The 15,615-nt window shown below is 40.6% G+C and overlaps 1 protein-coding gene across 3 annotated transcripts; it reads right to left on the bottom strand.

Moving 5' to 3' along the window:
• Window positions 1-2,844: 2,844 nt before the first annotated feature.
• On the bottom strand, window positions 2,845-14,886 carry cmtr2 (cap methyltransferase 2). 3 transcript variants are annotated; one of them, XM_031758100.2, is made up of 3 exons: window positions 14,832-14,886; window positions 11,309-12,583; window positions 2,845-9,330 (listed from the first exon to the last, which is right to left on the bottom strand). In XM_031758100.2, exons 2-3 carry the CDS (start codon window positions 12,569-12,571, stop codon window positions 8,281-8,283), a joined length of 2,313 nt encoding a protein of 770 aa, XP_031613960.1. In that variant the 5' UTR covers window positions 12,572-12,583; window positions 14,832-14,886; the 3' UTR covers window positions 2,845-8,280. The 3 variants fall into 3 exon arrangements, with proteins under 3 accessions (XP_031613960.1, XP_039467010.1, XP_039467013.1); XM_039611076.1 differs by lacking the exon at window positions 14,832-14,886 and adding an exon at window positions 14,637-14,774; XM_039611079.1 differs by lacking the exon at window positions 14,832-14,886 and adding an exon at window positions 14,569-14,588.
• Window positions 14,887-15,615: the final 729 nt, after the last annotated feature.

Below are 15,615 nucleotides of genomic sequence, written 5' to 3'. Positions count from 1 at the left end.
TCTGTTCTTGGCTACACTGGAGGTGCACTGCCAACACCAACTGTTGTAAAGAATATAACTGTGTTGTGAATCTTAGTGAATGTAAAACAGTCCCACAGCTGCCTGAATTTATCACAGCATAATTTAGGATGGATCAGGGTCACCTGATTCAGTCTGAACTACAGTGCTGTTAAAAGTATTTAGTACTTAGTTTTAGGATTTGCATATTTGTCACACTTACATGTTGCAGATCATCAAACACATTTTAATATTAGACAAAAATAACACAAGTAAAGACAAAATGCAGTATTTAAATAAATTATGGGGGAAAAGGTATCCAAACCTACCTGGTTCTGTGTGAAAAAATAAATGCCCCCTAAACCACACAACAAGTTGTGTCACACTTGGCAGCAAAATCTGCAGTAAATAGTTTCTGATGACTGGCAGTGAGTCTTTCACTTCACTATGGAGGAATATTGGTCCACTTTTCTTTGCAGGATTGTTTAAATTCACCCACATTGGAGGCTTTTCGAGCAAGAACGTCCTCTTTAAGGTCATGCCAAAGTATCTTAATGTGATTAAAGTCAAGATTTTGACGAGATTACTTCAAAACCTTCATTTTGGGTTTGTTATTTTAAGCCATTCAGAGCTGGACTTGCTGGTGTGTTTCAGATCGTTGCCTTGCTTGAGCTTCAGGACATTCTCCTTCAGGATTTTCTGGTAGAGAGCATGGTTCCATTAATTACAGCAAGTTGTTTGGATCCTGAAGCAGCAACGCAGCCCCAGACCACCTCCAACTAAATTATTTAAAATGTTAAGTTATTATTGCAGCTTTTGTAACCTGATTAAATACATAATAAATAACCTTTTAATTTGTTTGAATTGGACACATTCATGTTTAATGCCTGTGCGTGTTCAGGAAAAGGTGATCGGTCCATTTTAGTTGTCGACACACAAACAGCATGGGCCATCCTGTGTCACTAGAGCTTCTAAATAGCATCTTACGAACCACACATTCAAAAAGCCGACCAATCGAAATCAGAGAAAATGTTTTCTAGTGTAGATGGCTCTATATGTGCCATCGGTGGGGCTGAAAAAGGAAAAAGTCCCATGTGCTGAGGTGATTTACCTGCTGGTTTTGTCTCTAGAGATTAACAAGATTTACACAGCCTTTATAACAGAACTAAAATGTTTATTCCCTAGAATCAACAAAGATTTACACTCCAAGTGTGGCTGAGTTTCAAAGGTTAATAGGTTTCTGTTGTTTGAAGATGGAAAACACCTGTCACAGAAAAAGATTTGTAACCTTAAATGCCTCCTTTCTCCTCCTGTGGCATTTTTTTTCTTTCCCCACAGACTCCTAAGCTGTATAAAGTAGGATTAATACATCCAAACTGCATACTCTCTTTTAGTACGGTCTCGAGAATTAATGTAAGATTATGTATGTATCACTTCAAACATTATCTGCAGCAATCAGTTTGGATGTAGGAATTTAGGATGTAGGTTTTATCTCACTGTGCGACTTATATGAACAGCCAGTCATAGTTTACTTATATATGGGTTTTTTTTAATGTCTTTCCTCTTAACATTTCTACTAATGCTGCAGAGAACAGTGGCGTGACACTGCTATCAGTGACTGCTCTGCAGAGTTTAGAAGGCTTTGCTTTCGGTTGTGATTCTGAAAAGCCTTTTGGCCATGACAGCAACTTCACAAGCCGCTTGCTGGGGGCTGTTACCACAAATTAAAATGTGCCTTTTCCACATGTCGATGTTTGTTCGTGTCCTTGCTCATACTTTAAAAGCATTGTTTGTTACTACCATGCCAGATGTGCTATGCCTCGTGTCTCATATTCTAATTCAGAGTTTGACCTTTCCTCTGTGTACTTTTAGATGATCCATCTTTCCTGTATGAGACGGACAAAGTGGGTTTGCTGTCAGACAACATCTGCAGGAGGAGAGAGAGCGACTCGTTTGCATCGCTGCGGTATGCCAGTGACAGAGAGCAGATGTTCTCTGTGATTGCTTAGCGCTGTTTATTTCTGCTCTGCTCCTCGTCTCGTCAGAGATAAAACATAACTGTCATCCTTCACATTCCTCGAGCGTAACTATCAAAACTCACCCAACTTTTACAAGCACTGCATGTTTGCTTTTTACATAGTTATTTAATATCTGTTCTGACATTATATAATAATGACTACTTCACCATTGTATATGTGATGCGCATGTTTTTATTATATTAACATGGCATATATTGTGGCAAGTAAATAACTGGAACTGATTTGTTATCGTCTAGAAAGAGTGTCTATAGTCATCAAGCATGCAGCGCTGAGCATGACCAAGTGGTTTCCCTTCAAGGTTTTCCCCCAGAGACTTTCCATCCATCCATCCATCCATCCGTTCTCTTCTGCTTCTCTTCAGCATCACGGGGCATGAGTGGGAGCTAATCCAGCTTACCATAAGGCGAGAGGAAGGGGACACCCTGGACAGGTCGCCGGTGTGTCACAGGGCTCAGAGAATTTCCTTCTCTTGCATTAGTGACAGTTTCCAGCCTCAGTTTGCTTGGCTTAGCCAACGTAAAAATGTGAATTTTAAGAAAATGATTTGGGTTAAAATACACCCTAATCATGTCTCTGAGAGTGTGTCTGGCAGAAAAGCCTGAAAGAAGCACAGCAATGCTTTAAACTAAAGGCCTCCATCAGTCTGTCATGTTAACAATGACTAAATTAAGCTATAGGGAAAGTATATTGTCTTTGTTTAGGATGTTAGCATGGTAATTCTTTTGTTTTTTTCCCTCCTTTTCTCCTTTTCCTCTAAGGCGTAGTGAAGACTGACAATCCCAAACTCAGACTCTTAGGCAGGCAGGTATCCAATGAAAACAATGTTTTATTGAAGGTGAAGCGAAATCCATAAAAACACACTGGGAGCTAGGAAACTAAGAACCAAGAAATAGGATGATGTGACAACTAACAAAGACAACCTGAGGGAATAAATAGTTAAACGAAGAGATGTAGGCAAAGGGGAGACAGGGTAACATCAACCTGACAAAACATGGGGAACACAAGAAAGGCGGGGTAACATGAAAGAAGAAATATCAAAAACATAACAGTAACTGCAATAAAATCACTAAGCTTAAAAACACAACAACAAACTAAGAAACAAACTGAGGATAACTGATAATCATCAGGATCAACAAATGTCCAAAATTTTTAAAATGCAGTGTAAAAGACCCAGAACCATAACACTTTCTCCTTGATCTCTCCTTAGCTCTGAGGTGGACATGCGCTGGCTCTACCTACCTGTTTCTTTCTAATCATCACTCGCCAGGACTTCTGAACCAGCTCGAGTTACCATTGTCTGACAGACTCATCTGTGGTTGTGCTAAACAGGCATTCTGATATTCTCTCAGTAACTGTGTTAGCTCAGCCGAAGGGCTCGCTCTCCCTGTGGATCAAAGTCTTCAGACGTTGTCTACTACACAAACTAATCTACTTCTCTTTTCATACAGAAGTCACCTGCTGTATAAAACTCCAGAACTTCCCAGTGACCTCCTTGTTGGAAGTCTTAGCTGATATTTTTAAGTTCCTGTTCAATAATAATGGTTGCCATTATTGGTTATGATGAAAGCACAGCTTAACCTGGTGCAATTTCTTACAAACTACAGGAAATGAGAAATTATTGATGAATGAAATCATCCGTAAGATCTGGTTCTAAAATCTATAAACAGGAACCTTCCTGATGATCACTCATTAATTTTGTCTTTGTTTTCTGAATAATCCTTGGTGGAGTTACATCCTTGTTGGGGGTAGGTTATTCAGGGCTCTTGTGTTTCAATCCAGCAACAATATTCAATTAAATACTTTATCGTCCCACAAGGGGAAATTAGTTTAGTAGCAAGGGCAACAATAAGAGTAAACAAATCAATAATAAAAAGCCACAAGACAGTTATTTACCATTAAGGAGACGAGTTGCAGTAGGGATAAAGGAAACCTGCACGTCAGGTTACGGCGTAGGCTATAGCTCAGATTTAACACAGAAGTCTAAACCCTCTGTTACTTTGAGGTCTTTGAGCTGATAGCTAGCACACTGCACTAGCTTCAGGATGTGCGGTCCACACAAGGCTCAGAAAGTCTGTTTGTCTTGACCATAAGAAACTCGAAGTTGCCATTTCAAAGTCTATGAGCTTGTGCCAGAGGCCTATAGGCAACATTTTCAAAGACTCAAGAAAATAAGAAGTCAGACTTATCAAGGCTTTGATTGAGAAAAATGAATTTTCTTCAACGATGTTTGTAATGTTACAGATCTGCCGTGAGTATGAGCTACGCCTAGTTGAGGATTTTGAGAACTCCGGTAGACCATTCAGCAGATATTGAGCTCTTTGTTCCAATTTTATCTTCTTCTATCACAAAGATGATACAGCATCTGGCAAAACATCTGTTTTGACAGCTTCATCAACTGACCAAATATCATGAAGGAAAACATGCTGATATATTCATTGAAGTGATGATGGTTGATGGAACTGCTTTGTCAAGCAGACAGGTGGGACCTGACAAAACAACTGAGGAGAAGCTGTTCGTTAGTAATAGGCATACAAAAGACTGTCTTACCATAGATGGAAGTAGTCCCCCATGATGTCACCCATTACTACCATATTCAGTCCTCAACTCTGGCATGTTGGCCACAATGTCTTTGTTTTTTGTTGTTGTTTTTTTAAAACAAACAGTGAGGTACAGAAGCAGCTTTTTAGCTTACCTTCAAATCGGTTTTATTCTAAATGAACAGAATAGAATCTTTATTGTCACTGTAACATGCACAGCAAAATTAAGTCCAATTTCAGCAATGCAAAGATCACTCACAACAATCATAAAACCTAGAAACTATATAAAAGTGTATGAAGAGATCAAAATTAACAAAAAACAAAAGGAACCAGCCTCCCAGGCTGCATAAACCCTTATTGCACAGATGAATTCATATAGATATTGCAGCATTAATGCATGTACAGCTCTGCAGTAAAACTGGTCTTTTTGTCCTTGTTTTGATTTTTCTGTACCTGTATGTTCGGTATCTCCTTTATCATCTCAAAGAGTAGGTGATCAGGGTGAGATGGATCTATTACGAAATTATTTTCCTTTTGGGGATTTGATGAATAAACACACAGACTTGTTTTTGTAATCGGAGGAGTCACACCCCCGCTGGTAATTCAGGTTTAAACCCTTTGATCATGTTTTATATTCTGATCGTCTTTTTATTTGCTTTCTGATAGTTTGATTAGAAAAAATGCATAACTGTGGACAGAGGGTATTTTGTAAAAGAAAAAGACAAAAAAAGCCAGTTTTATTGTACTGTTGTATCAATCATGTGTTTGACATTTAACCCTCAGCAGGGTGTTTTATTTGACTCCCTTTAGCCTTGAAGTTACGTGAGGCCTAAAGGTGAAAAACACTGTTGATCAGGTAAAAACCTGCTGCAGAAGTGGAGCTTTTTAACACTTTGCAAATTTAATGTGAAAAAGGATTATGAAAACTAGGCACGGAATAAAACCAAGAGTTTAGTAGTCTTTTTGTTTTGACAGGTATGTTTTTGAGGAATGTTAATACTTTCCTTACTGCAACCCATTTTATTTCTGTCACAGATTAGCGATTGAAGTCGTAGAGCGAGACTAACAAGCAAGACAGCTTGTCTGAAAGTGAGATCAGACAAAGAAAACTGACTGAACTGAGCTGATTCCCTCTGATGAACATGTCCTCCTCACCAGCATCTTCCTGCTGTCTTTATTTATTTATTTTTTGTTGTTGTTGCATAATGAGAGTTTCACTGTCAACATCTTTACTCTGCAGACATAGGAGCAAGTGGAGAATCTCCGTTCAACCCTGAAATAAAAGCAAAAATCAAATTCTTTTGTTTGCTGACGTAGTCTCTCTCCTCACTCAAGCCGATCGCCCGTCTAAGCCTCGCTGTCTCGCAGATTTCTTACTGCTGAGAGTCGAACTGAGTTAACTACCTGACCGTGCATGACTTCAAGTCCAGAGTGGCCCGTGGTCAGAATCAACAGAAACAACACACACTCAGTTATTTGGTAGTGTGTATGTGTGTGTGAGTGCATAATTTGCAAAAGCAGAATGGAGAAGAATATTACACAGAGAAAGAAATATATTGAAGTTACACAACCCAGCCTCTCTCTTACACACACTTTTTAAACAAACCTACCCATTTTTTTTTTCCTATTTTTGCTGGATTAAATCTCCTAAACCGTACATTTGTATGAATCTCTGGTCTAAATTGTGTGGGGTGGTGATCTTAATGGAGACGGGCACACAGGGAAAAAAAGATTAGTGGAATATAACTTTCCGATTTTGTCAGTGATCCAGTTTTCAGCTATAATCTGCAATCAAACACGAACGCTATTAAACAAAATAATGAAAATCCAGACAACTTAGTTTTCACAATGGCAGTTTTTAAATGGTTTGACCCCCATTACTGACCTATATTACAGATTAATCTCACTCGACCTATACTCACATGAAAGGTTTGTACTGTTTTATTCAGATTATTTCAGGGTCACCATCCTGGTTGCAAACTTATGTCTGAACTAATAAACAACCATTTTTACCGGCTTAATTTATTGGTTTGTTTTTCTGAAACCTCTGAGGTGAACCTTCTGCAGTTAGGGTGATTTAACAGCTTCTTCTACATCCACAGATGCTGACACTAGGTTATAGAAATGTAAGTGGTGTATTATAAACATATCCACCAATGGCTGAACAGATAAAGCAATAGCTACAATATGATGGTGGTGGAAGTCCAGCTTAGTCACTTGGGAAATACTCTGTTTCCACAAATGTTTGTACATCACAAAAAATTGCTGCACCTATTTCCTAACAAGCTATAAAGAAATGACAAGTAGTTCAAGAACTTTGCACAGGACCAAATGTACTTCAACAACTATCCAGATCATCTTGATCTTTTGGACGCTCCTTTTTAAAGTTTGCTTCAAAAAACATCTGCCTATATCTCACTTTGTCCCCAGCATCAACCTTCTGTCACACCATGAACTACATCCAACCCAGAGAAGTAACGTGTGTTGTTAACCCGGGTCTCAACCAATCAAGTATCCAAACCTCATTTATCCGAGCTTGGAACTAACTTGCTAACTCTTGTGTGAGCCATGAAATAACGGCCAGAAAATTCTTCTTTTTTTAAATTTAGTGTTTATTGAACCTTCTGAGAAAAAAGATTAATTTGCAAATATAAAATTTCTTTTGTATCATGCATTTTTTGCAATTTATTGCTTGAGAATATTGTGCAATTTATTTTGTTTTTTCACTGGGGGGGAGGGGGGGGGAAATCACACGGATGATGTATACGTCTCAAAAACTCACAAAAACTGTATGTATCAAATATGATACACTAGACATTAAGGAGTTAATACACTACTTGGGTTATCTTCAGACTATTAAGTAAACTAGCATTTTTAAAGAACAGAAACCCTCCATGTCCTTTTTTTTTTTTTACATTATTTTTATAACAAAATTTACCCCTAATTCGAATTATACTGAAAAAACAGAATAAACAAACTAAAAAGACGACAAATAATACAAATCCCACAACACTCCCCCTCCAGCTGTGCAGAGCATGACAGATGGAACCTTTTTTTTCTGTCCGTTGACAGTACAAAGTTTTCCTCACTGGACACAAATGAAATTAACCGAAAACAGTAATCTGACGGAGAGCTGCATAGAAGATAAAAAGATACTCAACACAGTGGGATTAAACATCGTGTTGATGCAAAATAGCAGGCACTTCAGGCTCTCTGTGATGTCAACTCAAAACATCCGTGACCAACAGGAGGTTTGGTGCAGACAGCTGGACCGCTGTTTATTTAGCATCCTGAAATCCCTCTGAGACTTTGGTCATGGACATTTTCTGCTGATCAAGTACTGAGAGTAATTTGCATTTTCAGCCATGCCACGTTTGTGGCTCCACTTGATAGATGTCTCACATGTGACTGCACCTATCAAGACAAGTCTGATAAACGTCTTCTGACTGCCAGCATCGGTTCGAGTTGAAGCACACTAAAGAATCTGAATATCTGGAGGTGTGTTGTAATAAATAAGTGAGAGGAGTGTAATGTTAAATCAGATGAGTTCATATCAACATGCGAAAGCGATTCGGTGACTAACTGCTGAAAGCTCATGCAGCTGAGCAGTCTGCTGATTCCATAAGCAAATAAACTGGACTGTAACATGATTAAACCGCTTCTGAAGCGAAAAAGTGCATACCACAGTGACAGCCCACCAAAGCGCGCTATGCCTGCATGAGCAGATGCAGCTTCCGTTGGATGATTTCAGAGTTCACGGTCCACAGGAAGTCAGTCAGTCCTCCAGTGAGCAGCTCCTCCATGGGAACAAACTGCAGCACCTGTCTGTCGCCTCCACCAGGCTCATTTTTACCCTCCTCATCTCTTAACAGCTGGCTCATGCTCTCCTGGACTTCGGCGAGAACCAGCAGCATTTGGGCAGCGGCTTCAGGGCAGAAACCAACACACACCAGCACCGTCCCAACCCCTCCAGAGGGGGGAGGGCACTTGAAGGAGACGGAGCGAAAACATGCGTGCAGGCAGAGCACGACGGCTGCCGTGACACGGGTGAGGGCAGAAATCACAGGCAGCAGCAGGGCGTCCCCAGAGCTCAGGCTCTGCAGGGCAAACATAACACAACTTAAGAGCTGCCGCTGATACAGTGGCTCACCATCGTGCAGCAACACGGAGCCTCTTTCAGGAAATGAAGGCTCTGCAGAAAATGTTAACACTAGATCCTCAACTTGGCTATCAGAGATCCCCCAAACCGAGCAGCTGCCAAACACCAAACACTGCGTCCTCCTTTTGCCCCCTAAATTGTCGGCTTTAAAGGCACACTGGCCTGCAACCTCTGACAAAATGGAGGACGCGCAAACCACATGGCAAGAGTCACAAGGAGTCACGTGGGTCCAGTCTACAGCTGTGTCCATCAGTGCTTCGTTCAAGTGGTTTAACAACCCTCCATCACAGAACGGAGAGTTTCTGACTGCAGGCAGAGCAGTCCCCACAATAACATACCACGAATCCACCTGACAGTTGGACAGGGGTCCCTCCAGCTTGCAGTCCTTCCCACTCTCCTCAGTCCAGTGTCTCTGTATCCAGGTGGCATGGCAACCCCTCTGAACACGCTCCCTCCAGCTTAAGGTCTGCAATTCCCTCCGCTCATTGAAGGAGCCCGTTTGCTTCTTCTGTCCCAGAGGTCGTCCGGCTGACACGCTGCAGCAGGCAGGAATCACGGTGTTACGAGAAATCCATCGGCTTCGCGGGAGAAAGCACACCTGCACACAGAAAGACATGATCAAATTCAGATTTAGACTTCTGGGAGCATCACACTAGTGTTGGGTCAGAGTATCATGTTTTTTTTTTAAAAAAGGCTACATTTAGATTTAAAATGAATTTCAGATTTTTGCTCTAATTTGTAAATTGTTTCTTAAACAGAAGTTGCAGCCTAACCAGATGACTAACCTAAAAAGAATGAAATTGAAAATTAAAATATAGAATGATTATTCAAACCATCTTAAATATGGATTTCTTTCAAATTTCCTACAGAGCTATCAAGTTGCGCGCACAATACGGAAAATATTGGAAACATTTCTTTATAAAAAGTTTTCAAAGACTATTTTAAAATGACAGGAAGAACTATTTTTTTATACACGTTAAGAGCCTGAATGTGTGAACGCTTCTATGAACAGGCTCTGAAGCTCACACATTCTCATCCAGCTCAGTAAGTCTGACTCAAAGTGCTAAATGTATGTGAGACTGCATGATAAAAACGCACACACACATTTTTTTGCTGTCTTTAACTTTTCTTTTTTCTTGCACAGTTTTGTATCACTGCAGGAACTCCCTTTGGGGAAAATGAAGTTCCAGTTGAAGTGTGCGCATTCCCAAGCGGACTGAAAAATGAAGCTAACGCGGAAACGACAAAAACCAAACTTTTCTAACTGCCACTCGAGGCTGACTCCCCAAGGACAAGGACAAGATTTCCGAATTTACAGGGTTTGGATGCATGTTTACAGCCTGGTTTTGGCCTCTCCGGGAATCAATCCAACCTCACTCCGAGATAAAAACTGCAAGTCATTCTTTTATGTGTAAAGCGACATCAGGCTTCACTATAACAATGCTTGTCTATCTTTGCAAACCAAAATGTATTACACACACCCAAGACCTGAGTTTACTTAAGTGGAATTACAGCTCATTTAAATCTCATTCCAGGTAAGTTTGAGAGTCATCTGGCTGCTGCATACTGCTGTCACACCCAGTCGCTCTAGTTTCTCCTTTCCCGGCTCTCAATGTTGGTGCACTTGCTCACACACACATCAGTCACAAATGAAATAAAGCAAAATCATATTAATAATAATTAGCTGAAGCAGTGTTCATTTTGTTGACCAGCAATTTTCCTCATGAAAACAAGACGATAACTAAAAGCTAATGCAGAAGGGCAAAAACTATGATGACACTTTGGTCAACAAATAAAAACAAGATGAAAATATTCCGGAAAGGCGTGATCCAATCAGAAGTAATTAAGTTGTGTAGAAATGCAGAACGAGTTTGGAAGTGATTCCCATTTCTCATAAAAAATGTCGAGAGGAAGAAAAAAAAAAACAAAACACATATATAGTAGAGCTGCCACGATTAGTCGACTAGTCACGATTACGTCGACTATCAAAATCGTCGACGACTGATTTAATAGTCGACGCGTCGTTTGAAGCTTTGTAAGATCACAAAAGACGCAGGAATAAGTAGTAGGATTTAAAAGTGTAATAACGGACTGAAACAGAAGATGGCAGCAGTGCATGTAAAGGATGCCAGCTGCCGTTAAACCCCGAAGAAGAAGAAGCTGTGTCCCAGAATTCATAGTGCGGCCCAGCGCAGTTGTCAACAATGGCGGCAGCTAGTTACTTTTAATATTACTCTTATTATTCTTTCTGGGTCACAAAATAAACGTTTAACATATTTTCAAGCTGTAAGTTTTACGTCCAATCGATGCATGATCTGATTAGTCGACTAATCGCAAAAATAATCGGTGACTAGTCGACTATCAAAATAATCGTTTGTGGCAGCCCTAATATATAGACACATTTCGCATTTGACATTGTGGAAAAGCCAATTTTAGGCTAAATGTTGGGCACAACATTTATAGCACTCTTAAAGCCTTGGAAACCTAATTAACCTTCATAAAAGCTCCCGAACATCTGCTAGCTGGATATTTAGGTTTGTATCAGCTCAGTTTTCTATCATCTTAAATCGTCTTACCTGGAAGCGCTGTAGGTACTCCTGAGCCACAAAGTCCCTGATGTGGTCGAGTCTTTGCCTCTCCTCTGTGCTCATACCTTTAAACAGTTGCAGGTTCTCTGATATCGTCTCTACCTGCAGGGTGTGGAAGTATGAGCACACTTCCACATGCTGGCTCATGAACGACTCTGGGATTACAGAATTCTGGAAAAGTGCCTCTCTGTCGGCTAGTTGTGATCCATAATTACGAATCAGTTTTGAGAGCAGAGGCCTCACAGCCTCCTTGTTGTCATAGTTCAGACACACAACATACACCTCAGAGTTTCCTGCTTTGCTGGTGGCGGGTTTGAAGACAGTGACAGACTGAAAACAGCAGTTCAGCAGGTAGAGCAAGCAGACAGACGAGTGTTCGTACAGGGTGAACATTTTTAGTACAAAGGAGCCGCCGGGGCTCAGGAGCAGCAGAGCAGCTGCGGCCTCGCAGTAATGTAGTGACGCCACCAGCGCTTCCTGCTCGTCGGGGTTCTCCTGACAGTCAAAGCTTCCATCTGCCGTCACCAAATCAATCCTCCGCATGTTAGACACGAAGTTCTGCAGATCCAGCAAATGTTGCTGGATCATGATGTTCCCGGTGTTGTCTGAGCCGAAGAACCACCAGGGCAGCGTGTTAGCAATTAATCGATCATCTGCGATGGTTGTATTTCCCCCGTTGGCCTCGTGGTACGGGTTGAGGGTGTTAGCAACCCAGTTCCAGTCACAGTATCGTGTGGCCTCACTGGTTTTGAGGTAGTGGTTGAGAGCGGTTATGAAGGCCCCCGGTGCCTCACACAGATGGACCGTGTTCAGCTCTCCGTTTTGAAGAGCCTCGTTTGGAAGAAGATTAAAGTTTCCCAGGATTTCGTAGAATTTACACCATGCCTGAGTGCAGATCTCTGCGTTGGCAGCAGACCGGACGACACCGATCACCTTCCCGGCCCGATTGGTGGAGCTGGTGTGCTGATGCCACACCTGTACATTTTTGTCACTGAGCTGGTTCTTCACGTCGTTCAGCGAAACCTTCAGGGCCTGCAGACGGCAGTGCTGTTCCGGTGCGTGTCTGAGAGCAACATTCGGGTCAGGAATGCACCACTCAGACCCACTGGATGGTTTCACATACGTTCTCACTTTGCTAAAAAGACCTTGCATCTCAGCCAGAGTTTCAGGGTCAGGTGCCACCATGTTGTTAAATTGTTGCTGCTGCTGCTGCTTGCCGACTTTCCTCCTGGTCCCATTGCCTGTGCTCATCCTCCACACTTCCTGCGGGAAAAAAAGAAGGGTAGCTGACTGATTAAAAAGCCAACCTGCTTCATCTGTTTTGATAAAAAGTTCAATATAACCAAGCCTTCTTTGCACTATCTTGCTTCCTAAAAGCTGAAAACCCAGTCAGAGATTAGACTTATTATAAAGATAGAACGGGTGGTTATCCACTTGTTGTGCTAAACCAGGTTTTATATTTCAAGCTCTGAGCACAGTCACATAAAAACTGAGCATTTATCGTCTAATTTGAATCTTCTTCTACATAAAATCGATCAGCTGAGCACCGCCTGTTCCAATAATGACCTTCTGAGATGGAGTTTGAAGGCTACTGCTGCGAATGAGACTAGACACTAATGTAGGTTTTACCTAAGCAGAGGCTACGAACAAGAGTATGCAAAGTCTGCAAACATGTTGTGCATAGCTGTGCCCAGGCTGAATGCTGATTGGTTGAAAAGTGGGCCAGAACAGGCCAAACTGAAGCTAATTTGTAGACATCGTGCTGTGGGCGTCGACTTCAGCACCGTTCACACAAATTAATTTTCTGCTCAATCTGTGATGTAATCTGTGATGTAGTGAGCCATGTGAAACACTATAATGGGATACTGAAATAAATTCACCAACCCATGTAAGTATTGAGCTTTTTAATTAATGACTTTAAAATAACTTACAGTCAGAATTAAATTACCAAAGCTAATGTTTTACTCGCACACGATTTAGATCACAGCGCCGGGCAGGAGGAGGTACTTCTGGGTCATTTCTTAATGAGTCTGGAGTGACTCAGTGATGAACAATGTTTGCTAATCACAGTATATTAATCTGTTATTTGTCATGAATCACACCGATAAACTGCTGTGCATGAAAGTCAGCTGTTCCGGTCAGTATTTGTAAACACTTCAGTTACGGTTAACGTAAACTAGATGGAAAACCAGCCTGTTACTTTTAGCCTCCGTCACTGATGACATGACATATGGATTTGTTTCTTTCTCTGCTATCAGAGTACTCAAAAAGTTATGGATGAATTTGTATGATTTGTTTGCTTTCTTTGTTTTTTCCCAATTTAAGATTAAATTTTGCACTTGATTCTGGTTCTGGATCGGAAATTTTGGAAGGGTTCTTTATTATGTGTGAGAGAACCTCAGCCTTGGCTGAAGTATGCAGTCCCTAGCTGCTCTTGGTTTTCCATACAAGAAACCGGGGAGGAGATTAAACGGCCACGACAAGCATCTAGAAAATGAAAAATAAAACTGTGACTCTAAACTTTAAAATCATAGCTGAATCCAAATACTAATTAACACTATTTTTGCTTTAGGTACATGATACTTATAATAAATAATGAAATAGATAGATAAATGAATAAAGATGCACTCAATGGAGAAACCATGAATGATTCATACTCACAGCCACTTTACAAAGGTACAATTATTCAACTGTCTGTTACCACAAATGTCTAATCAGCCAATCACGAGGAAGAAAAGTGATTTAAGTGACTTTGAATGTGGCATGATTGTTGGTGGCAGACGGGCTGGTCTGATCATTTCTGCTGCTATGCTGGGATTTTTACACACATCCATTTCAAGGGTTTACTGAGAATGGTCTAAAAAAGAAAAAATATCCAGCAGTTTTATATGACAATAAGTTCACTGTACTGAACTCTTTTAAAGCATCTTTGGGATGTGCAGCAACTATTTGATGCTATCATGTCAATATGGACCAAATCTCTAATGTTTTAGTCTCATGCCATCCTTATCTTAAAAAAATATGAAGTCTTCAGCAATCAAATTAAAGATAAAATCTGATTCGTTTGTGTTTAGTTTAGAGTACAAATAATAGTAATAAAATAACTGCATTATGCAGTGAAACTGGCACAGTTGCTGCTAATAGCTTCATTGGTTGCTTTAGAAATGCCGCAAACATTTTAACAACACGACACTTGAAATGAGAAATTCTGACAATACTGGGATTATTGAGTGTGTAAATAAACCTACTGGCACGTGTTAAGGAAAACAATCTTTAAACAGCTGTGTGTTTAAGGCTTTATGAGTACTGAGCAGACCTCTGCGTGATAAACTGGAAGCTAAATGGGACACTTCCTACGGAATCGAAGAGAGTCCGGGTTGTGTCTCTTTGGAAACCCTGAATCTTCTCTCACAGCGTGTTCAGACCTTTAAGTCTTTGAGGAAGAAGGAAAGATGTTTCTATAACGCTACTGTATAACAGAAACAACAGACAACTCTGAGCAGAAACTCACCCAACTGCTGATGTTGTTGCACGGAAGCGGAACCACCGGTTCACGTGATTTACAAGATTCTGCGCATGCGTGAAGCCGAGTGGATGGGGTTCTTTCTTAAAGGAGTATGCCGCATAAATTTGGTGGTGAGATTGTTTTTAAACTTCACCAACATTATCATTCAAAAAGAGTTTATTATATATGCTGCTCAAAAAATTAAAGGAACACTTTATCAGAGTATAGCATCAAGTTAAACCTGTGGGTTGTTGATCTACTCAGTTAAGTTGAAGTTTTAGATGCTGTGGTGCACTAGAGAGGCTAGTGAGAAAACTCCCAAAGCAGGAATGATTTTACAGCTGGAGGCCACTGACATTTTTTCCTCCTCATCCTTTCTGGCTGTTTTTCTCGCTAGTTTTGCATTTAAGTAGGGTCAATTAGTAGTTTTTTTTTTAGCGAGGGTCAATGTCTTTATTGGTAGCATGAGCTGGACCCTACACAGGTTGCACAGGTAGTCCAACTCCTCATCAATGGCACATCAATATATGTTTCCACATAGTTCTGTAAGAGGATGACTGGTGAAATCAGAGTCTCTGACCCAACAATGAACTTGTTGGATTTGGATTTGCATGCATCTTTTCAGCCAAATTACTCACAGTGACCCGATCTGTGTCATCATGTTACATAATTATTAGAGCTCTTTTAAGTAAGCTGATAAAAACTGAATTTAAAATATTGTGTTTTAATGCCATGTTTGCAAGGACTTTTTGTTCTGTTTGTATCTCTGATTGCTTTTCCTTCTTTACAG

Source organism: Oreochromis aureus, linkage group 1, assembly GCF_013358895.1.
Source record: "Oreochromis aureus strain Israel breed Guangdong linkage group 1, ZZ_aureus, whole genome shotgun sequence".
Lineage (NCBI taxonomy): Eukaryota > Metazoa > Chordata > Actinopteri > Cichliformes > Cichlidae > Oreochromis > Oreochromis aureus.
Note: the sequence above shows the minus strand (reverse complement) of the source record. Positions and strands in the feature narration are given on the sequence as shown.